This window comes from Elephas maximus, chromosome 1 (genome assembly GCF_024166365.1).
Source record: "Elephas maximus indicus isolate mEleMax1 chromosome 1, mEleMax1 primary haplotype, whole genome shotgun sequence".
Classification (NCBI taxonomy): domain Eukaryota; kingdom Metazoa; phylum Chordata; class Mammalia; order Proboscidea; family Elephantidae; genus Elephas; species Elephas maximus.
Genome location: NC_064819.1, coordinates 34,987,321 through 35,013,702, shown reverse-complemented (window position 1 = coordinate 35,013,702; position 26,382 = coordinate 34,987,321). Strand labels below are relative to the sequence as shown.

Below are 26,382 nucleotides of genomic sequence, written 5' to 3'. Positions count from 1 at the left end.
AAATGCCCTTTTTGTTTTAGTGTCCAAGTTACAATGATGAACATTTCTTCAGTTATAGGTTTTAGTGTCTACTATATATTCACAGACTCAAAGATTTCTGTAGAGATCAAGTTATCCAGGGTCTGTTTTGGTCTTAACCTTTTTTTTTTTTTTAGCATGCTCCGTTAACTCATAAGCTGACCTCCAAGTCTTTTCCATTTTGTCTTCTGAATTCTAGCATTCTTGAGTATCACCCATCCTACTGATACTGAAACACTTTGAATGCTGAGGGACTACGAGCCTCCCAGGTTTCTGAGATAAAATATATTTGAATTTTTGTAGACTCCATGGTGTATTGGCATTTAGGACAGATTTATAATATTTTCTGGCATAAAAGTCAATTTTATTATCTGAATATGTAGTTGAAAGCATTGGTACAGAATATAATAGACAATGAAGAAATGGCTAAATGTCAATGATCTGTGAGCTATTCTGAAAAGGGAAATACTATATGAGCTATACGATTAGGGTTCCAGGAACTATATCTCATTTGTAGTTAGTTCATGTACAAACTGTGCATATTGAACAGTTTCCAAAAGGCCCATATATCAATGTATATTTCCTGGTAGAATTTGCCCTTTTAATCATGTGTGTTTGGTGTAGTGAGACCATCTTGTGTGACATCACCAAAGCAACATGGCCCTAACTTTGCAAACAATGCTCACCTTCAGGCTGTGACATACTTGTGGCTGTCAGTGAGACACGAATTCTGTTGTGATAAAACATTCATGGAAGATAAAGGTCACCATTAAATATGGCACCACACTATCCTCATTGAGGTATTGTAATAGGCTTGCATTTACCAAGCAAGTGAAGTGCAATCTGATTACTGGCTTCTTATTGGCCCATTGGCTACGGTATATAAGGGGCAAAGATTAAGCACAACCGATACAACTGTAACCTTAAAAGTATGAATGTGCATGTATGATGTTATGACTATCTCTTTGATAGCCATATTTTTCTGAAAAGAAAATCTGATATTTTTGATGGATAACTAAGAATAAGTGAGTCTTCTTAGACTTGATATTGAGAAATATTTACCTATTATTATATAAATTATAATTTATATATAGTTTATTATATAAATTATAATTTATATATAATTTATTATATAAATTATGCAGGAAACCCTGGGGGTGTAGTGGTTAAGTGCTATGGCTGCGAACCAAAGGGTCGCTATGAGTCGGAATCGACTCAACGACACTGGGTTTTCTGGGTTATATAAATTATAGTTATAGTCCATGAAAAATCCTCTTGTACTCTTCCTTTATTTTGAAAAATTAAATTCCTTTATAAAAAAAAGACTAATAATTTATTCCTAAATCACAATTCTGTGAATAGATGTGTAGGAAAGACCTAAACTACCTATAATTTCAAAAGACCATTTCTCAGAGCATTAGATTTCTGTGGATAATTTTAGTTGTAAACTCCAAAATTTGCCTAAATTTGTTAAAAGAATTCTAGAAAATGAGACCTTTGTCCATATGTGTAAATGCAAAAATGAAGAAAAAGGTACAATCAAGTGAGAGACCCTGTACTTTTAGGCAAGTAGGCTTTATTAAATGTAGCTGTAACTGTAACTTGTTGCTGTTGAGTTGATTATGACTTATAGTGGCCCTATAGAACAGAGTAGAACTGCCCCATGAGGTTTCCAAGGAGTGGCCGGTGTATTCAAACTGCTGACCTTTTGGTCAGCAGCTGAGTTCTTAACCACTTAACCACCAGGGCTCCTTATCAAAGGTAACAGGATGTTTTGGGGAGTCTCCCTCCTCATTTTAATTTCAGACTTATTTACTGGATAAAGCGCCTCTGGCAGTCTGAGATCTCAGTAGAGAAAGGTGTCATTCCCAGAGAGACCAGGACTAAGGTGTTGCCTCTCCAGGCTTCTCCTCAGACTCTGCCTTATTAGGTCTGTGTCTCCTCCTTGCCCACTGCCTTGTTTCTGACTAATTCACACTTGGCCTGATAGAGTTGCTATGGCTGTCCAAGTCCTCGTCAAATTTGAACTGTATTCAGTCAGATGAATTTAAAAAAACAAAAACAAAAAACCCAAACCCGTTGCCGTCAAGTCGATTCCGACTGATAGCGACCCTATAGGACAGAGTAGAACTGCCTCCATAGAGTTTCAAAGGAGTGCCTGGCGGATTTGAACTTACGCCACCAGTGTTTCCCAGATGAATTTGGGAACCATTATTTTAGTCTTTCTCAATCCCATTTTATTTTTATTTCTACAAGTAAGAATAGCTTTTTTTCTATGGCCCCCTCCTCAATCTCAAAGAAGTTTATGGTGACTTGAAAATAAATAAATCTTTTAGGTCACAGAGTAACAAACAATCCAAACTGACCCAAATGCTCCTGGTAGTCCCCTAAACTTAAATGAATCTTTTAGGTCACAGAGTAACAAAGAAACAATTCAAACTGACCCAAATGCTCACTTCTAAATCGTATGCCATTTATTCTTTCCTGTCCCATTGGTAGAATAAGGTTTATGGAATCTCTCTTAGAATTATTTCCATCAGTTTGAAACTACTTTATAAGATTCCCTTACTCTATTCTTTGGGTCAAGTATACATTAATCTTATAAAAATAATAAAAAGCAAGTCAATGGTTTGCAGTTTTTTGGAATAGCTGCATTGGAGAAATTTCAATTTTGATCCAGTCAGATGATCATAACGGAGTTATGATGCCCTTTAATAGTCGCTTGGTCTTTGTCTCAATTTTTCTATACTTTTTATTTCCATTTCCTACCCTCTCCTCAATATTTGGGTCATCTCAAAAGGCCTCTGATGGTGACAGATTCTTATCTCTCCTTTAAGACCCAGTTCAACCAGCACATTGTCTGGAAACCTTCTCCAGCACTAGGCAGCGAATGCCTGCTTATAGCACGGCCGTGATTCCATACTTTAGCCAGTATTATAACCTTAGTCTCACCTTCTTTCCTTCTCACTATACGATGGGCTCCTTGAGGGTAGAAACCTCACCCAATTAATTTTTGTAACCCCCTGTAGCAGTTTAAAAATATAGAATAATTTTATACAGTCTACCCAAATGATTATGAATAGCAGCAGAACATTGCCTAGTATAGTGCCGAAGATGGGCCCCTCAGGTTGGAAGGCACTCAAAATACTACTGGGGAAGAGCTACCTCCTCAAAGTAGAGTTGACCTTAAAGATGTGCATGGAACTTCATTTGGTGATGTGGCACCACTTAAAATGAGAAGAAAGAGGTGCAAACATCCATTAGAAATCAGAACATGGAATGTACAAAGTATGAATCTAGGAAAATTGCAAGTTGTCAAAGATGAAATTGAATGCTTGAATCCTAGATATTAGTGAGCTGAAATGGACTGGTACTGGCCGTTTTGAATTGAACAACCATATGGTCTATTATGCTAGGAATGGAAAAATTGAAGAGGAATGGTGTCACATTCATTGTCAAAAAGAACATTTCAAGATCTCACCCTGAAGCACGGTATTGTCAGTGATAGGATAATATTCATACGCCTTCAAGGAAGACCAGTTATTACCTGTTATTCAAATTTACACAACCACCCCTGAGGCCATATGAAGAAATTGAAGCTTTTTACCAACTTCTGCAGTCTGAAATTGATAAAACATGCAATCAAAATGCATTGATAATTGCTGATGATTGAAATGTGGAAGTTGGAAACAAAGAAGAAGTAGTGGTAGTTGGAAAATATGGCCTTGGTGATAGAAACAGACACTGGAGAGTGCATGATAGAATTTTTGCAAGATCAACGACTTATTCATTTGAAATACCTTTTTTCAACAACATAAATGGCAACTACACCTGTGGACCTCACCATATGGAATACACAGGAATCAAATTGACTATATGTGATGGAAAGAGTTCAGTATCATCAGTCAGAACAAGGCCAGAGGCTGAGTGCAGAACAGACCATCAATTGCTCATATGCAAGTTCAAGTTGAAACTGAAGTAAATTAAAACAAGTCTACGAGAGCCAAAGTATGAACTTCAGTATATCCAACCTGAATTCAGAGACTATCTCAAGAGTATATTTGATGCATTGAACATTAATGGTAGAAGACCAGACAAGTTATGGGAAGAAATTGAAGACATCATTCACAAAGAAAGCAAAAGATCATTAAAAAGACAGGAAAGAAATATAAGACTGAAATGGATGTCAGAAGAGACTCTGAAACTTGCTCTTGAATGTAGAGTAGCTAAAGAGAAAGGAATAAATGATCATGTAAAAGAGCTGAACAGAAGATTTCAAAGGGTAGCTTGAGAAGATGAAGTAAAGTATTATAATGAAATACGCAAAGTCCTGGAGTTAGAAAACCAAAAGGGAAAAACCCGCTCAGCATTTCTCAAGCTGAAAGAACTAAAGAAAAATGTCAGTCTTCAAGTTGCAATATGGAAGGATTCTATGGGTAAGCATCAAAAGAAGATTGAAGGAATACACAGAGCACTGTACCAAAAAGAATTAGTCAATGTTTGACCATTTCAGGAGGTAGCATATGATCAAGAACCGATGGAACTGAAGAAAGAAGTCCAAGCTGCATTGAAGGCATTGGTGAAAAACAACGCTCCAGGAATTGAGCGAATACCAGTTGAGATGTTTCAACAAATGGATGCAATGCTGGAAGCACTAACCCATCTAGGAGAAGAAATCTGGAAGACAGCTACCTGGCCAACCAACTGGAAGAGATCCATATTTGTGCGTGTTCCAAAGAAAGGTGATCCAGCAGAATGTGGAAATTATCCAACCATATCATTAATATCATATGCAAACAAAATTTTCTTGAAGATAATTAAAAACTAGTTGCTGCAGTATATCAACAGGGAACTGCCAGAAATTCAAGCCAGATTCAAAAGAGGACGTGGAATAAGGGATATCATTGTTGATGTCAGATGGATCTTGGCTGAAAGCAGAGGATACCAGAAAGATGTTTACCTCTGTTTTATTGACTATGCAAAGCATTTGATTGTGTGGATCATAGCAAATTGTAGATAACGTTGCGAAGAATGGGAATTCCAGAGCACTTTATTGTGCTCATGGGGAACTTGTATGAAGACCAAGAGGCAGAGTTCAAACGAAACAAGGGGATACTGATTGGTTTAAGGTCAGGAAAGGCGTGCGTCAGGGTTGTATTCTTTCAGCATACCTATTTAATCTGTATGCTGAACAGATAATCCGGGAAGCTGGACTATATGAAGAAGAACTCAGCATCAGGATTGGAGGAAGACTCTTTACAATGGGCAATATGCAGATGACACAACCTTCCTTGCTGAAAGTGAAGAGGACTTGAATCACTTACTGATGAAGATCAAAGACTACAGCCTTCAGTATGGATTACACCTCAACATAAAGAAAACCAAAACCCTCACAACTGGACCAATAAGCAACATCATGATAAAAGGGGAAAAGATTGAAGTTGTCAAGGATTTCCTTGTACTGGGATCCATAATCGATGCCATGGAAATAGCAGTCAAGAAATCAAATGATGTATTGCATTGGACAAATCTGCTACAAAAGACCTCTTTAAAGTGTTAAAAAACAAAGATGTCACTTTGATGTCTAAGTTGCACCTGACTCAAGCTGTGGTATTTTTAATCACTTCATAGGGTGGCTCAGTGGTTAGGAGCTCAGGCTGCTAACCAAAAGGTCGGTAGTTTGAGTCCACCCACCAGCGGCTCTTTGGAAACCCTACGGGGTGCTTCTACTCTGTCCTGTAGGGTCTCTATGAGTCAGAATTGACTCCACGGCAATGCGTTTTTCTTCACATGCATGCGAAAGTGGGACAATGAATAAGGAAGACCGAAGAAGAATTGATGTCTTTGTATTATGATGTTGGTGAAGAATACTAAATATACCACGAACTGCCAGAAGAATAAACAAATCTGTCTTGGAAGGAGAATAGCCAGAATTCTTCTCAGAAGCAAGGATGGCCAACACATGACCGAAGTGTTTCTTATTTTATGCCAACACTGCATTTTGTGCTGAACAAATGCATATTATACCATTCAACTCTTAAAGCCTTATCTGAAAATACATTCCCTTTAGTTCAGCTTGAATTTCTCTATTTTCAATATTAAGAAATTAAAATACTATCTAAGCTACAGGGGACAATTCAATCAAGATGAAAGGGATGTATTTTGCTTTTAAATACTGCCTGCTACTTAGATTTCAGTGTATGTTAAAAGCAAGATCTATACAGGATAATAATCCCTATTCCATAATTTTACACTTCAGATTGATGAACTGTTATTTTAGTGTAAAATACACTGTTATCATTTTTAAGTATTTTAGTACTTAAAGAGCAATGTAAAAAGTTAAAACATTGAATCTAATAGGTTAAAGTAGACTACAAACAGCCTATACTTGTAATGAAAACCCTAGTGGTGTAGTGATTAAGACCTCCAAGAGGTCGGCAGTTCGAATCTACTAGGTGCTCTTTGGAAACTCTATGGGGCAGTTCTACTCTGTCCTATAGGGTCACTACGAGTTGTAATCAACTCGAAGGCAGTAGGTTTTTTTTTGGTATGCTTGTAATATTGATTAAAAAATTTGGAATAAAATACCATGTCTTTTTACTTCGTTAAAATAATAGAAAATTCATAAGATTTTTTTTATCCCTATGTATACTTTTACTACAATATACAGGTATCTTTGTGCACTTAAAAATTTCTTTTACTATTTGTGACATTTTTAACTTAAAGAGTCATTTGTTATACATGTCTTCATTTATAATGTGATTGAACTACTTGTTTACGGCTTTATTAGTTCCACACGATTTCAGAACTTTGTGCCGAGCTGCCAAAATCGTGATCATATTGTGAACAAAGTTGACTGACAATATCAAAATTCAGTTAATTGACTCAATCTACTGAAAAACAAGGCAACTAAATCATTAGCATGCATCCCTTAAATATTCAGACTTTTAACGTTTTGTCATGGTAACCCCGAAAATCCACAGAATTAATTTCCTGTGAGTTAATAGTAATTATGGTTCCATGCCCCACCCAATCTCTCCATATGGGTCCCAGTAGGTCTTGTTAAGGATATCCATGTGGTTGCTTTCAACTCACTGACGTGATCTAAGCGTCAGCCAAATGACTACAAATATTTTTCTGACAGGATGGATAGGCTTGTAAAATGTGAACCTATTCATGGAGAAATGAAAAGATCTTACCATTTACAGCTTGGGTAATATTAACACTAAAGCAGGCAGGAGCGTGTAATTAAATCAATTATTTAGAGTTGGTAATAGAAACCCTGGAGCCCTGGCGACACAGTGGTGAAGAGCTGGGCTGCTAACCAAAAAGGTCGGCAGCTTGAAACAACTAACAGCTCCTTGGAAACCCTATAGAGCCGTTCTGTTCTGTCCTATGGGGTTGCTATGAATAGCAATCGACTCAATGGCAATTTTTTTTTTTAATAGAATTTTCTTCCAATCAAGGATATTACTCTTTTTATCTTTGCCAGACACAAAAATTAAATCATTATCAAGACCTAAGGGATGCAGGCAGATAGTTAGAAAAACAAAAGCCCAGTTTTTTTGAAAAGAAAAAGTCCCTTTACAAGAACAGGTCTGGACACATGTTCAAGACACTGTGTTCTACAGGCAAAGAAGTATGGGGCATATCTTGCTAAAAAAGCACCAAGGAGATGTGGTAAAATGAAAATTTCTAAAGGTTCCTTATGAGACAGAGATATTCTCGAAAGTAATTTCATCCTTGCAAAGAGTACTAAAAAATTTTTTTTTCTATGATATAATCAATCTTTGGCACGTAGTTTCTCTTCTGTCCTCAAACTGAATCTGTTCATAGTATTACAGTCCAGGGCAGGCTGTTCAACAGAAATATAAGGAGATCCGCATAATCTGAAACTCTCTAGTAGTCACATGAAAAAAGTAAAAAGCAAAAATAGGTAAAATTAATTTTAATATTTTATTTTATTAAAGCCAATATATCCAAAATATTATTCCAATGTGTAATCAATACAAAATTATTAATAAGATAGTTTATTATTATCTTTTGTTACTAACTCTTCAAAATCTGGTATATATTTTATACTTACAGCATATCTCAATTCAGAGTAGCCATAAAGTGCTCCATAGCCATATGTAGCTAGCAGCTACTGCATTGGACAGCCCAGGTTTAAAGGGACTTTTTTTTCCTCAAAGACTTGATAATCTACGTATTTTTTCTTCTTCAAACCTTTCATCAATGCACACTTGTGCACATGCTGTTTGTTTTACGTGTTAGTTAAGGACAGCATGAACCCAAATTTTATGTAGTGTCTGACATATCATCTGTAATACAGAATTAATCATTTTAAATAAGAAGGTAACCCTCAGGGGATCAGCAATTTCTGAGTTGAGATCATTGGGCAACTGTTCTGCTTTGTTCAATTTTCTGTGGATGGCTTCACTGGAATATGGCTAAATCCCTGTAATTAGGAATATAGTAGTCATGTAATTTAAAAAAATGCCTCAATACAGACCCATTCTGCACTTATGATCTGTTGAATGAACTGTTACTAAACAGGCTAGGGGCTCAGTGTTTCAGCAACTTATTTCACATTTGATTTAAATGATTGAGAGAGCAGACATTAGCTTCAGACACATCTGGAATCGATGACATGAGCAGCTGGCATCGACAAACCACTGATGAAGACGACCCGGTGTATTCAGCAGCATGTAGCACTATGTTATAAGGGGCTTTACAGGAGACACTGGGACGAATGCGTTTCAAGACACCAATACACCGAGACAGGATCACAGGTAAGAATGCGGAGTGGGTACACAGACGATGCTGTGGACGCCATGGCAGGTACTCACTTTTTCAGATCACTTTGCTTCTTTTTGGCTTGTGCACGCCACTGGTGCACAGCAAGGAGGAAAGCCACTTGTGTATAGTGGAAAAAGTATGTAACTAATAAAACTGAATTTTACTGAGAAATAAGTGTATCACAGCTGTCACTGAGTTAATTCCATAAAATTATCAGCGAAACAGGTGCCTTCAGTTTTTACGAATCAGAACTCTGCTGATTCATAAACTGGCTAGTATGCAACAAGAATATTAGGCATCAAAGAAAGCATTTCATGATCTTCATGCAGTAAAATTGTAACTAGTACTTCAAAAACTGTTAATGCAACACTAAAAACAGAGATTAAAGAAGGAACTTGGTGCACACAAACGTTCTATATATGAGAAAATGGTAATAATCACAGTTTATTTTCTAAATTAAAAAGTCAAAAATTGTATTTTGCCTGAAATTTTAAAGTGAAGCTTAGGTTATAATGGCGATTTTGAATATTTGAAAAAGGATTACTGGAAAGCATACTGCAATGCATGGTTTTGGGGAAAAAGGATTTGGGGGACTGGAGCTTGTCCTAAATTGTGATGTCCTGAGACCATGTTGCAGCACAACTGTGCCAGTTTCAAACTTGGATAGGTCGTATCCACTGGTCTATGTGACTTTGTCATTGTAAGAGAACTCCAACGAGTCCTCACCTCTCCAGCAGCATTCACCTAAGGAACTGTGGGCTGGATATTTTGGACATGGGGTTCTACAAAGGTCTGACTCTGACAGGCAGGTGATCACTGTGAAAACACTGTATATGTTTTCCTATGTAAACGAAGTAAAGAGCAGAGAACTTGGTAAATATCAAGCAAATTTCTTTTTAATTATTACTATGTCATTGGAAAGAAGCATGGATTAAAAACTAACAACAGAAAATTTATCCCAAAGTCCTGGGAATTTTAAATAAATTTTTTTTATGATTCAATTTTGATGTGATAGGTTGTTGTAATACTCATTGCTTACAACATAGTGTTTAGAATAAAATAAAACCACACGTTAGCAGCAGAAGATAAGATCTGCTGATATTCTAAAAATAGGCTGCCATAACTTACTTGTGCTGTAAGTGCCTCCATGAGGAGGGCAAAAGGGCATTTTTCTAATTCTAGACATGTTCATACAACTGGAACTGAATCACTACATTTACCATTGCATTAGGAAAAAAATGAAATCTTTAAAATAACAATCTAATCTAAATTATAAGATAAATGCAAGTAAAATAGTTTTCATTTCAGGATTTAAGGCTGGTCATTCCACAAAGTGGTGATGAGTGTGTTATACATATTTATGTGGGTTTTACAGGGTGTTTCCACAGTCCCTGAGGACATACAGGGTCCACAGTCTCAGCGTGTCTTTGCACACAAATGCAAACTTTTTTCTGGGTTTGTTGTAATAAATGCTGAAAATGGCCCTCATGTGCTTATAATAGAGATGATATTTTTGTTGTCAAGGTCACTAAGAGGTCACAAATGCCATTTTCTGCATGGGGACTCAGGGACTTCTGGCTCATTCCTGTAAATTGGTTTTCCATATAAATATGTATAGACATATATGTAGTATGCATAGTCACAACATAAATATATTTAACATTTAAGAAAATTTAGATATTCTACTGGTAAACTGACATATGTATACAATATAACATGTATTTATTCATAGGAATTTGAATTTTTTTGATTTTTGTTCAAATGTACCATTAGCTTAATTGCTATTTCTTTCCCAAAGTTGTTATCAAGACTCCTTTATAAAGAAGCAACATGTTTTACTTGCACGTACATTTTCTTTTCTTTAAAGCTAAAGTTGAGTAATGAAAATTAATATTCACAAACAGGTTACTAAATGATGGAATTTTTCTTTTTTAAAATCAATTTTGGTTTCCATTTTATATTTATATAATTATTTCAGTGAAACTGTCTTTTTTAAAAAATTGGTTCACGAGTTAATTTTTTTTGTTTTCTAGTTAACAATCACAAGGTCTGATATATTAACATATGTCAGCTTCCTACAGGAGCCCTATGGGTCTGCCCACCTGTGATGTCATAGTAAGGAGGGGCTTTTCTTCAGCAGACTCTTCCCTCGGTATCTCCTTCATCACCATGGCAACAGCCTTATCTGCCGCCCTAGAGCCTTTTCCCTATAACAGTGAAATCAACAATGACTTGTGTCAGGAAAAATCTTTTAACTTATTATTTATTACAAGATATTCTAATGTTTAAAGAGCAATCCAACATAAATGATGAGATAGGCTGCTGGAAGTGAGTCTTGAGGCTTTTGGCTGAGGAGAAAACACACAAAGTCTGAAAAAAGATTATTTGTGAACTTTTAGTTAGCTATTTTTTTCACCTTTACAGCTGACATATTATATTTAATTTTAACACAGTGTTTTATATGTATATTTTAAAGCAATTTACATGACAAGTACATACTTTTTGTAGTGTCAGTTTAAAAACACTAGGGGTTGCCTATTAAGTTCATTTATAAATTATATAATCCTTAAATATTGGGAAGGGGAGGGGGAAATCTGGGCTGGGGCTAGGATCAGGGTCTGATTCCCACAGAGGGCCTTTTTTGGGTGGGCTCTGGAGTCTGTCATTTTTTAGTATACTGGGCACAAAAAGAATAAAAAATCATGAAAGCTCTGAAAAGTTTCTAGTGGCTTGACATCAAAGAATCCACCTGGCTTGTTTTGGGAGATAATATGATCTTGGTGGAAAAAAAAAAAAAGTTACAACTTTCAATGTTTTTGAGACCAAGAATTATGGAAATGTCTTTTAGAGAATCCCATAAATCAGGTGTAAGTAAAGGATAATTAATAATGGAGGCACTGATACATTTTTTGTCTTACACCACAGAATTATGGATTGCAAAGGGAAAGCATTGTTTTCTGTCTCTTGAGTTTACTAGATTATTAAATTTTTAACAGTAGATATGGCATGATGGAAAAATAAAATAGGAGCTTCCCAGCCCAATTAGAAACATCTTATACTATGCAAAAACTAAATAATCTTTAAACACTTGCAAAACAAAAAGAAGCCCCATTTTCTCAGATCTCTGGGCAGAGCTTCCCTGGAGAAAATAATTTTATCTAAAGAGTACACATGAGTATCTGTGTTGTAAATCTACTTAAAATACATACGTTGTACACAGAAACATCAGACAAAAAGCCGTAAGTAGACATATGGGGTCCACTGTCTGAGAGGGAATTAAGAGCTAGGTTCATTATCGATTCCAGAGGTTAATAAATCCTGATAGTTTCTATGCAATGAAAAAAGGATAGAATTACATCATTATCTTGCACAGGGCTTTACGTATTTAAAAGGTTTACTCTAGGAAGAAAAACATTGTCCATTTCCTCAGGTATTACCTTTCTAAAATGTAACCTGTGACAGTTTTTAATTAAGAGAACAAAGAAAAACTTTCCATATAGTCACTAGATGTTAATGTGTGTGAGTCTGTTGATAGTGTCGAAAGTTTGTTTCTTTGGTTAGTTTTGACTTAAGAACTAGCATTACTGAATGACAATGTGTTTATTTCCAAGATGGAATATCAAATACTAGAGGTTTTTTTCAGCATATATAATAATTGTAATTTTCATATGTGTTCTGAAAGGCTTAAATGGCCACAACCTTTAGATTGACTGATTTCTGGAAGAATAAAGGGAAACTTAATGATTGACTTCATACAAATCGGGGTGCATAATGATCCCAGGTTTCTTCTTTAATGAAGTAATACGAACTTCCTAAAACAGAAATGCTTGTAATTCTGTATTCTGGGAAAAGACTTACTATGGCACTATTAAACTATTTAACTTTTTTTTTCAAAATATAAAAATTATTTGGATGATACATTGCATACTATAAGCTTAGCAGACTTTTACAGGTTACACTCATTTACAGACTATGTGTAAAAAAAATACTTTATATCAAATATTTTTGCAGCTCATTTTTTTCAAAAGAGCAAAATCATCTGTGAAGAATTCTTTCCATGCTCCAAGAAGTTCTAATCATGTAGCAATAAACAAAGTGGCATGCTTATATTTAAATTTCTAATATATTTAAAAGAACAAATCTAATGTCACAAGGTATAATTAAAAAAAAATAATTCAAACTCTGTTCTTGGGCTAAGAAAAACACATGTCAATTGATAAGCATCTCAAAGACTTCAGGTCAATATTTCAATATACCATTGATTTGAAATGCTACCAATCCATAAACTACACATATATAGTTCTTACATGTGCAACCTGAATAGCTCGACTTAGCAACAGACATGCCATTTCACTAAAACAAAAATAAAACAAAACAAAACTTAGTCCTTTCATGCTGTACTCTAGAACAAAGCAGTGGTCAGCTAGAAAGGGTGTATAATAAACACATGCGGAGCTTTTTATTTCTTGCAGAAAAAACCCACCAAAGCCAGGGTCAGGCCACTTTTTTGAAGACAGTGCCACTTTTTCTTCAAGGTTACACCTACTACCTGAAAAGAGTCATGATACCCATGTTAGTGCCTGTGAGCAACTGTTTTTCTTTATAGCTTTTGGCTTTTGCGATAACACCTCACGAGCCTTACTGTTTTACAACGGCAGCACAGCGCAAGGACAGAACCGGAAAGCCTATCACCGTGACATCTCCATGGCTGCAGATAGACTGTCTAAAGCCACTGCTGAATCAAGTGACTACACTCATCCATCAAAGGAAGATGTCTCCCAGATGGCATGGCCACCTCCACCTGGTATCTTAAAGTCAAGCTGTGTTATTTTTGACTCACCCATTTTTCTTGCAGGATAATGCTTCTAGAATTCAGAACCTGGCTGGGAATTGATTTGGCAATTCATGAAACTGTACAAGGTTTGCTTATCATCAGCTCTGCAGGGTGGAGAGTAATACAGCCACATGGGTTTCTTTCTTTTTTGTAGTGGTTTAAAACATTGGCAGAAATATCTATGCATAATTATTTAGACTTTAAACTCAATTTTCCAAATATAACTGCACCAAAGTGTCAATATTGATCTATTATTTAAAAAAGCAGAAGGACAGCAGGAATGAAGCATACCCTGAATATACGCTTGTGCACATAAATAACTTCGAATTGCATTAAGCTGGTATGCTTCTGTGCCATTCTTTGCAACAACAAACGAAATTTCAGAAGTTGATATCACATCGTGACACACTCCAGCAATTATTTCAGCCTATTTATTTTCAAAAATATCAAAATCACCCCCATCCCCCTGGCTTCTTGGTTGAATTTCTTGAGGTATTTTTGACTACTTGGAAAACAGTAGCAGTATAAAGGAAACTTGTATTTTTCTTGGTGTCCTGATGTGGAAAATTCTTTGCTATTTCTCTTTGTTTCTTTTAACACTTTTTTCCTCATAAATAAAATATACAAAATGAGATTTTCTAACAAATAATTCTTGAGAATTATGTTTTTATTAACTTCTGTTGTAAGACTAGGTATAAATGAATAAACGTGTGTCATTAACATTTATTAAGAAAACCCAATTTTGGCCTTCTTTTTTTAAAACGTAGAATGTAAGAAACAGTACAAAATACCACAAGTCACAGAATCCTCACTGGCTGGGTACCAGACTATGGAGCCGCCATTCAGATGAGGAGATGTTGGCTCTGGGCCTGGTAAAGGGTCATGCTCTGTTTCACAGGAGGGGAACTAGACTATTTATGTGCCAAATGTTTTGTGCATTTTACTTATTGTATCTCACAATAACTCTATGGGGTAGGTGTTCTTATCTTTGCTATAGAGTTGGGGGCACTCAGGCTCATAGACAATGTGATTTGTCCAAGGCTTCAAAGCTAGTATGTGGCTGAGTCAGGACAGGGGCCCAGACCTGGCTCTGAAGCCTGCATTCTTCCTTCCGTACAGCACAGTGTTGGGCCACCTGGCTTAGCGAGGAGCCTCCCGCACTGACTGCTGTAACGTGGGTTGTTTATGTTATCACTACGACTCTGGGCAGGATCCACTTCACAGAATAATCACACAGACTGGCTCTAAGCAAACCAAACATTTTTGAGAAATATTTTCTTTCTCCAGTCTAGAACGGTCAGCACGAACACGAACCAGGCACCCACAACTTCACTCACTAGCACGTTTTTAACAAAATGCTTTTGTTTCTTTTATTTTCAAGGAAACTAGCCTAAGTCTTTCATATATACAAACTTGTTTTTATTTTGTAGATCTCAGTAAGTTTACAAGTTTTTTGTTGTTGATAGTTGCTGTTGAGTTGGCTCCGACTCATGGCGGCCTTACAAGGTTTACTGTCTCTCTAGTTTGAACCCACTCAGTGGCTCCGACTCATGGCAACCTTACAAGGTTTACTGTCTCTCTAGTGGGAGCTCACCTAGAGGCTTCAACTCATGGCGGCCTTACAAAGTTTACTGTCTCTCTAGTGGGAGTTCTAACCAAAGGGTCGGCAGTTCGAATCTGCCAGGCCCTCCTCGGGAACTCTATGGGGCAGTTCTACTCTGTCCTATAGGGTCGCTATGAGTCGGAATTGAATTGATGGCACGGGGTTTTTTTGTTTGTTTAGTAGGAGTTCACCCAGTGGCTCCAACTCATGGCGACCTTACAAGGTTTACTGTCTTTCCAGTTGGAACCCTCCCAGCGGCTCCATGGAAGAAAGACCTGGTGATCTGCTCTCATAAAGATTACAGCCCAAAAACCCTGTGGCAGCAGTTCTACTCTGTCACATGGGGTCGCAGTGAATTGAAATGGAGGCCACTAACTACAACCACAACATTCTTACTATGTGTAAATGCTGTCTTTACTAGAATTTTCCTGAGGTCTATTTTGGGTACATGAAAAACTTCAATTATGCAATTCCACAGTTACATGGTACATTCACAAGCAATTTTCTAACTGCAGATTCTATTACTGCTACCATGGAGATTTTAATATAATATTTATTTTTATTATTTTTGATATATCAGCAAAGAGCCAGGGTCTTTTTTTCAGAGACTCTAAACAGGAGGAATAAAGATATATTAAGTTAGGGGAAAAGTAAAAACTATTACTAGACATCTCTGCTAACTCAATACTGTCTAACATATGAATAGAAAGTAATCTTTCTCTCATTCTGATTATAAAAATTAACACGTCATAAAAAAATTAGAAAAAAGAAATAAAGAAAATAAAAATAGTTGAAAACATTCTCATGCATTTTACCCAAACATTTTATGTTGTACTTTTACACTATTGGAGCTTAAACAGATTTTTTTTTATAGGATGAATGTTTTAAGGAGAGACACACTCCCCTCAAGCTTACATGTGTGAATATATTGAATCTATTTCTTCATATATACATATACATACACATGAAATGGCCATCTATATAATTTTAGCAAAAATCTTTGAAATGATATTCGGTTTTGCTTACGTTAAAGAATTATACATCTCATAAATTCTGGATCCTGAATTTAAGCATATTCAGGGAACTGGCCAGGAAAAGGCTGATTGCTTACGGCTGTTGTCATCCCTCACGTGCAGAGCCAGGATAACCTTTTACTTAGGAAGATAAACTTCACAGTAAGGTCTCTTGTCTTCAGACTCCCAGCACAGGGAAAGGCCAGCACAATGCTTTGCAGTGTCCTCTGAACACTGGGGATCCCTGCCTGCCACTGTGCGTCCTTTCTAGTTAAGTGTATCCCTGTGGATTTCTTGCAACACAGACTAGGATTCAGTCCATGCAATCCTGGGTCTATTACAGCTACATTTAGCCCCTCTTCTTCCTTGACAGAATGTTTTGTAAGTTTTAGAGTAGTACAAATGGACCTGGGCATCTTGGTCAATCCTTGTTTCCAGGTGTTCGGAAGGGAGCCACCGATCAAACCTAACCTACTGAGATGCATTGAGAATTCTCTTCTCTTAGAGATTCATATGTGGAATTCACAACTCATAATAAATTCACCATTGGTTTATAGCTGGAGACACTGTGATTTCTGATTCCTTAATGAGGGTTGTCAAGTTGGAGCAAATAAATTGTGGTCTATCTATTAAAAAGATGAGAGGACATTTAAAAGGAGGGTTCTAATTGATCCTCCACATTTTTCTCCCTTACCATGTGTTTTTTCCCTCCAGTATTTTTCCCCATTTTATATCTTCTCTAAGACGTCACCTTTTCTAATAAGTCTTCTGAGATTAATGAGGAGTGAGTCTAACTACATTCTATTACATAACTCCTGTGCCCTCCATTTGTGTTATGTGTTAATTGGCATTTTTGCTTTACTCTTCCAGGATGTGTGTGTGGGGGGAGGGTGTGGGGAGCAGCTGGTAGAAAGTCCTGGGAGGTAATCTCTATAGTCTTTAGTTCTAACACTTAACCCCTGAAAGCTGCTAGTATTCCAGGCTCACCATATGCATATTCACTTTCTTTAGCCTGAATTGTTGGTATGGGGTCATATATGATTTTCATGTGTCCCAGGCACTTTTGCAGCCCTGGTGGCACAGTGGTTAAGAGTTCAGGCTGTTAACCAAAAGGTCAGCAGTTTGAATCCACCAGCCACTCTTTGGAAACCGTACGGGGTAGTTCTACTCTGTCTGGTAGGGTTGCTATAAGCTGGAATCAACTTGATGGCAACGGGTTTGGTTTTTTTGTTAGGCACTCTTGCCTTTGTGAATCCCTTGATCCATAAAACAATATTAAGAATTATAGTTTATGACAGTATTGGTATAAAGACAAATATAATCCAGACTGGATTTATTACTATATACTCATTACTATACTGGTTATTTATTTATTTTTAAAGAGATCAAAATGAAAATGCTTAACAGGCCCTTAAAAATATTGTGGGTTCCAAAAAAGGACCAGACTTACTGGTCTGACAGAGACTGGAGAAACCCTGAGATTATGACCCCAGATACCCTTTTAATTCAGTACTGAGGTCACTCCTGAGGTTTGCCCTTCAGCCAAAGATTAGACAGGCCCATAAAACTAACAATAATACATATAGCTCAACCATGTATATGAGACAAAATGGGCACACCAGCCCAGGGGCAAGGACAAGAAGGCAGGAGGGGACAGGAAAGCTGGACAAATAGAAATGGGGAACCCAAGGTCGAGAAGGGGAGAGTGTTGATATGTCGCAAGATTGGCAACCAATGTCACAAAACAATATGTGTATTGTTTAATGAGAAACTAATTTGCTCTGTAAACCTTCATCTAAAGCACAATTAAAAAAAAAAAAAATGTGAGTCCTAGCCACTGTGTCCACTGGGCCTAATGGATAAGCTGGTCCTGATTCTTCTCCTCAACCCTGCTGCTGGGCTGTCCCTGGTTGGTCTAGCTCGTTGGCTGTTGCCCCCACCACTCCCGGATTTCCAGTGTGGCTCTTTTCCCCCCAACAGGCCCCTTTGCTACTGCTGCTACTTTATTGGCTGCCACCACTTCTGTTTTTGTTCGGGTTTAGGGAGTCTTTCCCAACCGTACTGACAAGTCTTATTGGGTGCCCAATTGGTAGCCTTCATCTTGTAGTTCTTTTGAGAAACCTGGAGCATTTTCTATAGACTTGAGGCAGGAAATGTTTGTATATAATTTGATTGTCGTTCTCAAAACGTAAGCCTAAACCCTTGATTCTCCTCTGCCTCAAAGTATGTTCCTGACCACCCAGCAGCACTTCTGAGGGAGTTAAGTCTCTGATTAAAGCTTCAGTCCTCAGTGACCTGAGTCACTGATTTGTCCAAAGCACTTCTTGTCATTTGCTCCAATCACACAGTGGGTCACTTCATGAACTAGGACTGCCCCATACCCCAAATTCCCTCTTGTGTGTGCAGATTAAGCTCTTCCCTGGGACCTTGTTACTATTCTTTATTTTGTAAAATGTTCTTTGGCTGTGTCTCATGAATGAAACTACTTCCTGAGCGCAAAGATTGTGCTTATTTCTTTTGAATCATTTTGTATTATTTGGTATAGTTCTCTGTGGGCACATGATGGACAATAATAAATAAATATCTATATCTATAATATTGCATAGCTTTTCCAAATTACTGAAAATAATGAAATCACATGATATGGTCACCTTTGACAGAAGGCTATTCTGAATTAAAGGTCTTAATTAGAAAATATCTTTTAAATGAAATTATATTTTCAAGTGTTTAAACAAAAATTCATTAAAGTTAATAAAGTGTTGGCAAATAAAGATACTTATAATTTGCTCCAAAGGAGAGATAAGATGTATTTTTAATTAACAAGATCCATTTGTCCACAATTTACAGTTTACTTGCTCTTTTGAGAAGGTTAAACATTTCCCCAGTCCATTTTTACCATGAGGCTTATTTACTCTGTTTGCTTAGCAAGCTTTCTTGCCACAAATAGCCAAGGTAATATCATTCAGTGCTCATTCATTTATACCACTGCTGATTTGGTGAAGTTTTATTATAGGAATTACTCTGATTGATATGGCTCTAAATTACCAAGACCTATTTATTTTAGGATGGGGCATCACTTCCTAATTTATACATGGGTTGCCATGAATCCAGCCATCTTGATAGCAACTAACAATAATTTATTTTAGAAATGAGCTTTTTTATTATGCACCTTAAGCAACTTTTGCTATCCAGGGTGGCCTGCTTAAAAAAGATATTTTCTTTTAAGCATATTTGATCTTCTGTTGAGGATGGCATAACTACACCTTGAATGTAGAATATGATATTAAGTTTTCTTTTTTGGTATGATGAATTCCAAATTTGTTGTTATTTGTGTTTTGAGAGGCCTTCAATGATTTTTTTTCAATGATTGTGTGAAATACATAACCAAAAAATGTATCTTTAAGCAATAATGCATGTCTTCTATGTTTGTTTGCCAATCGTGTCTTCCCCCCACAAGGTATTTTTATGCCATGCTGATTTTTTTTTTAACATGTTTCTGTAAAAAAAAAAAAAAGTCAGCAGAGCAGCACTTATGAAAACACTTCTCAGGGCACAGATGGCAAACAAATGTAGAAGGAACACTTTATCTGAGTAAAAATACTGTAGTCCCAATTAGCCAAAACCAAACCAAACCCATTGCCGTCAAGTTGATTCTGACTGATAGCGACCCTATAGGACAGGGTAGAACTGCCCCATAGGTTTCCAAGGAGCTTCTGGTGGATTTGAACTGCCAACCTTCTGGTTAGCAGCCGTAGCACTTAACCACTGTGCCACAAGGGTTATTGTTTTCTTCAATTCCTTGTCAATATGTCAGGTGATTTACAAAAGAGGTGCTTTTTGGCGGGGGGGATGGTTGGTCAAATATTTCAGATGATTTGCACGACAGGCACTTTTTCCTTTTTTGTTTCTAAGAAAAAGGAAAATAACTAAAAACACAAAGTTCTAAAGGTCACTTTTCCTTTAAAAACTCGCCCTTAAATACAAGCATGCCAAACAGCTTGTAACTTACTTGTAGAAATGAACAGTCTCACAGCTCAAGAGAAAGTCAAGTGTGGTAAGAATCATGCATCACCAGTACAGCTAGTTGTACAGAATTTGTGAATTGTTGGTGTTTTAGGCACAGTGGGAGGAGAGACATGGCCTCTTCTTGGGTCTAAGTAGAGAAACACACCTTGAGGCCTGGTTTCTAAATGTATGGCCAGTAGCCAAGCTGGTGTAGTGTATAGGGTCTTAGATGCAGAAGGCTGATGGCCAGGAAACCGGGGAGGAACCATGTATAAAAATTAGTTTCCTTTATCATTTCTTGTCTCTTCTATGGAAAAAAGTTTTCCAAAATAACTATAACATAAGAACCCCTGTAGGCAAATATGTGCTGAAGACCATGAAAAAAGTTCCCTTAGATTGATCTGACGACCTGTGGAACTCTTTTTCTTATCAGCCAGCAATTAGATTCATCTCCCAAATTCTTGTCCCTTGTAAATAAAACACACACACTACATCAAAAAACAAGACACAGGAAGGAATTCATCTTTGTGCCAAATCAGAGGCCTTTAAATGTTGAAGGTTGTTACATAGAAACAAAGAGATTGAATTCCTCTCATTTTTTAAATAAATGGGATGACCATTTGTTAAATATACTGTTACAAAATTTTTGAATCTGAGATAGCAAATTTCTCCAGATGTCATAAGGTAGAATTACATGGTATCTGTTTTCATTCTAAAAACACCCGTTGCTGTTGAGTCAATTCGGACTCATAGTGACCATATAGGACAGAGTAGAACTGCCCCTTAGGTTTTCCAAGGAGTGGCTGGTGGATGGGAACTGCCAACCTTTATGGTTAGCAGCTGAACTCTTAACCACTGTGCCACCAGGGCAGGAAGATTATTAAGTAGTGAATTGGAATTCACCCTCTTTATGAATGTTTCAGGCAAATTCGATTTATTTTATGAACAAGAATTGCGGCCTTGGAACCTGACTACTCAGTAGCCTTCTTTGTGGCTTCCCTCATTTTCCTCAGGTACGAGTGTTTTTTCCAGCTCATTCCCCAGTCACCAAATTCCCCAGTTTTGCTGATATAATTAAGGAAAAGTAAATTACAGAAACCAGGCCAAATTCACAAGCTACTATCCAAGAAAGCCTGAAGCTCAGGTACCCCATCTGCCTGGCTTCCCTGAAACAGCTTCAAGATAGGAGCTGAGGCTGTGGGAATTCCTATTCTCATCTATTCTGGCTCAGAACTGGAATCTCTGCTTCTCTTGAGGTCTCTGGGGGCCACTGGCAATGTGTGGCTTGGCTCATCCTTAATGTCCAGGTTCTTGGAAAGGGGTGAACAGTCTCTCTTACCTGGCTGAGATGGGTAGGGAAAGTACAGAGACTTTGGAGCTAGGAGTCACGGTCCACGCATAGCCAGGACCAGTCAAGGTGATTACCAGCTAATGGAGCTACTGCAGACTGCACGGTCACTGGGGGATAAGCAGGGATGGCCATGTAGTATGTTGGCGTCAACACTGGGACTGGAGTCAAAGAGGGGTTTCAATTCCAGCTCTGCCTTTATAAGTTTCTCTCTACACCTCTGTTTTACTTCCTGAAAATAGTGTGGTAATACTATCAGCTTCATAAATTTGTGAGGATTAAATGAAACTGTGTATATAAGAGCACTTTCTGCAATGTCTGGCACATAGTACGTACTCAGTAAGTGTTAAAACCAGTTATTGTCAACTCTGACTCGTAGTTGTCAAGTTCCCGCCTTTTCTCAAGTATTGTTTCATTTGCCTCCTCTGTTAACTCCAAGTTACCACGGGATGCCTTAACGCACTCATGTGTGGAAGTTCGGCTTTATACACACATGGTTTCATGGGTTAGTTATGCAGATTAGTTATGCTGTGTGATCAGAGCTTGGGACGTGGAGTTAGAAACCCATGTTTGAGACCGAGAAGCAACACTATCTTATGTGACTTTGGGCAGAGAACCTGGCTTTCTCTAACCTGGGGAATGGTACTAGTGAGGTTGTCGTGGGGATCAAGTAGATAATTTACGTTAAAGTGAGCATCCAAGCACCCTCATGATGCTAAAATTAGCAAAATCCTATTGCCCAAGTAAGCTATTTTCTGTGAGTATTTGGAAATCCATAGAATCTGAAAGACCTATATATTATTTTGAATAGTACTTTGATAATGCTGCACTATAGTGAAATGAAAAAGCTAATGGACTTGCTCTAGCAGTAGAAATACAAGGCAAATCTGAATCTAGCAGTTGCAAAACTCCAAGGTACCATAAGGTTGCTAATGAATTCACAGACTGTTCTTTGTGCTCTGGGATGGACAAACAGAGCCATGCTAGGAAGTCTACCAGACAAAGTTATGTCATCGCACACACACAAAAGATGATCTTCAACTTCCAGGGTCTGAGAAAGGATTCAACATAGAGGAATTTGAGATTGTTGAAACATTTCCACCAGTTCCAAAAGCATGTATTTCTACTATTGAGTTCACTGGTTTGTCTGATGAATTATAAATAAGCACCATACTCATATCTTGCTCCCAGTTCTGAAAGATTAGGAAGGTGTGGTGGACTATTTAGTTCATGGAGGTGTTGGGTCATTTCCACTCTCTCCTGGGCATTTATTGCCTGCATTTCTATACTGGAAATATTTCCATAATCTATGCCCCAAATCACTATACATAGGCAGAAGGGTAATTTGATAATATCAATTTTAAGTTTCCTAGGAAGTTTTTCTGTCTCCTGTAAATGGATTCCCTGCTAGCACCCACATTTTTTTCTTTCTAATTCTCAGATATATGCTGAAAGAGATTCAATTAACATTTAAAAGAGATTTGGCCTGAGCTCATTCCAATCTGCTAAATAATGCATCATGGTCGTTTAGGTTCAAAGATAAAAGCAACTACATGGTACTGCTATTTTATGAGACAGCTTGAAATTGATATTCTAGGAAGATGTTAGGTGTACAGAAAAAAAAAAATTCCTTTGACTTTAAGATCTTGGTTGTTCCCGAATCAACATATGCCATTTTTTATTAAACTTTTTTTAAAGTTTCCTGAAAAGTAGAAAGAGGTCTTAGATTCTCCTCTTAAGCTATTCCAATCAACACTGAATTGAAAAGCTTGCGGTGTTTTCAGCCTATCAAAATTCACAATTTACAACAGCTTCCGCCTCCCCCCAGACACACACACATGAACAATATAACACTACTTCCTTCTAGTCACTAAAAAGCTGTTCTGGTACAATACAACAAAAGCCTAATTAACCAGGATCCTCAATTAATGTTTTCTCAGAAAACTTAATGTTTAGTAGAAAAAATTAATTTACAGGTAAACAGGTACATGTGAAAGATTCTAAATATTCAAAGTTATCTCCCGCAGTCGGCATATATTCTGTCCATCTCTGACAGCTACAGCTGAGGGAGTGTCCGGTAAGGAAAGGTGTACTGAGTAATAAACAGCCCTGAGGACTGTAATAACCCCAATCTTCAAGAAAAGAATTAGGTATTGTATACTGTAGTTAAACCCACTGCCCTCGAGTAGATTCCAACTAACAACAACCCTACTGGACAGGGTAGAGCTGCTCCATAGGGTTTCCAAGGAGCAGCTGGTGGATTTGAACTGCCGACTTTTTTGGTTAGCAGCCGGAGCTCTTAACCACTGTGCCATCAGGGCTCCATACTGTAGTTAGAATGCAGGAAGAAGCATTAACACAGTTCAGAAGTATTTTCCACTGAAAAAGTTTTTTCTTTTTTTACCTTTAGCCAATCCTGATGTGATGAAAAATTTCAATTAATTAGGACACAGACATGCCCTGAATGTTCCGGTTAATGGAGATCTTGTGGCATTTCACTATACATAAAAACACAGACTTCCCTTTAATTTTTGACACTTAAACAATGCTTTTTCCAGAATGTTACCAACAAGGTCATACAAAGAGTCATTATTTTAAAGGCCTTGTTGTTGCTAGTTGCCATGAAGTTTACTCAGACTCATGGTGACCCCATGTGTGCTGAGTAGAATTGCCCCATAGGGTTTCTGAGGCTGTGACCTTTGGTAAGTAGATTACCAGGTCTGTCTTCTGAGGTGCCTCTGGGTGGGTTTGAACTGCCAGCCTTTCTACTAGTAGTCAAGCACTTAACCATTTTTGCCACCAGGGGCTTCTGTTTAAAGGCCTGTTGTTGTTAGGTGCCATCTAGTTGATTCTGACCTGTTGTGACCCCATGTGACAGAGTAGAACTGCCCCATAGGGTTTCCTAGCTTGTAATCTTTAGCGGACCTGTTTTCGAGGTCTTTTCTCTGGTGGAGTTTCTGGTGGGTTGGAACCATAGACCTTTCAGTCACCAGCCCAGCACTTAATCATGGAGCCACCAGGGCTGTCTCTTAAAGGCCTGCTCCCTGTGTTTTCCTTTGGGCCATCAACGGTTGCTTTCAGGTATAACTTGTATATGTTTCATGGCTAATTTATTCAGCAGTGTAAAAAAGTTAGGCTCATTTTCTGGTCTTGTTTCCATCTACAATTCATGTGTGTAAAGATCTCATTGTAAATGTGTTTTAAGAGATTTTAAATCCCAGTAAAAAAAACAATCTACTCTGTTATAGAACTTTCTCTGTTTAAGATTTAGATTTCAGAAATATGTTTTCAGCTTGACATTTCCAAGAACTTAAAAAAATTTTTTCAGTAGGCTGAGAGCTACTCTGACCTTTTCTTTGAAAAGTGAAAGTGAAGTTATTTGCATTTTCATCCTCATTTAAAACAATACTTATTTTCTTAGAGAAGATTTAATTGGAAACAGAAATACAGTTCTTTTTTTTTTTTTTTTTAATTAAGGACAAGGGCATTTTATTAAGGACGAGGGTGTTAATTACATCCCTACGACGTGCCAGATGCTTAAAATGTTATCCCACAGACTCTACCCTATAGCCCTGCTGGCAAGCATTGTGGTGCCCATTTTTTTTTTTTATTAACTTTTATTAAGCTTCAAGTGAACGTTTACAAATCCAATCAGTCTGTCACATATAAGTTTACATACATCTCACTCCCTACTCCCACTTGCTCTCCCCCTCTTGAGTCAGCCCTTTCAGTCTCTCCTTTCGTGACAATTTTGCCAGCTTCCCTCTCTCTCTATCCTCCCATCCCCCCTCCAGACAAGAGTTGCCAACACAATCTCAAGTGTCCACCTGATATAATTAGCTCACTCTTCATCAGCGTCTCTCTCCCACCCGCTGACCAGTCCCTTTCATGTCTGATGAGTTGTCTTCGGGGATGGTTCCTGTCCTGTGCCAACAGAAGGTCTGGGGACCATGGCCGCCGGGATTCCTCTAGTCTCAGTCAGACCATTAAGTTTGGTCTTTTTATGAGAATTTGGGGTCTGTATCCCACTGATCTCCTGCTCCCTCAGGGGTCCTCTGCTGTGCTCCCTGTCAGGGCAGTCATCGATTGTGGCCGGGCACCAACTAGTTCTTCTGGTCTCAGGATGATGTAGGTCTCTGGTTCATGTGGCCCTTTCTGTCTCTTGGGCTCTTAGTTGTTGTGTGGCCTTGGTGTTCTTCATTTTCCTTTGCTCCAGGTGGGTTGAGACCAATTGATGCATCTCAGATGGCCGCTTGTTAGCATTTAAGACCCCAGACGCCACATTTCAAAGTGGGATGCAGAATGATTTCATAATAGAATTATATTACCAATTGACTTAGAAGTCCCCGCAAACCATGTTCCACAGACCCCCGCCCTTGCTCTGCTGACCTTTGAAGCATTCATTTTATCCCGGAAACTTCTTTGCTTTTGGTCCAGTCCAATTGAGCTGACCTTCCATGTATTGAGTGTTGTCTTTCCCTTCACCTAAAGCAGTTCTTATCTACTGATTAATCAATAAAAAACCCTCTCCCACCCTCCCTCCCTCCCCCCCTCGTAACCACAAAAGTATGTGTTCTTCTCAGGTTTACTATTTCTCAAGATCTTATAATAGTGGTCTTATACAATATTTGTCCTTTTGCCTCTGACTAATTTCGCTCAGCATAATGCCTTCCAGGTTCCTCCATGTTATGAAATGTTTCACAGATTCGTCACTGTTCTTTATCGATGCGTAGTATTCCATTGTGTGACTATACCACAATTT

The 26,382-nt window shown here is 37.7% G+C and overlaps 1 protein-coding gene across 5 annotated transcripts in view; it reads right to left on the bottom strand.

The window, feature by feature from the left end:
* The window catches only part of PEX5L (peroxisomal biogenesis factor 5 like), a 266,941-nt gene that overhangs the window by 98,699 nt on the left and 141,860 nt on the right, over positions 1–26,382 (bottom strand). For 3 of the 5 annotated variants that reach the window (XM_049881854.1, XM_049881845.1, XM_049881863.1), the window contains one exon: positions 10,920–11,024. The exons of the other annotated variants lie outside the window; for them this stretch is intronic. In XM_049881854.1, the coding sequence (XP_049737811.1) occupies positions 10,920–11,024 (105 nt within the window). The remainder of the gene's footprint in view (positions 1–10,919; positions 11,025–26,382) is intronic. 5 annotated transcript variants of the gene reach the window in all.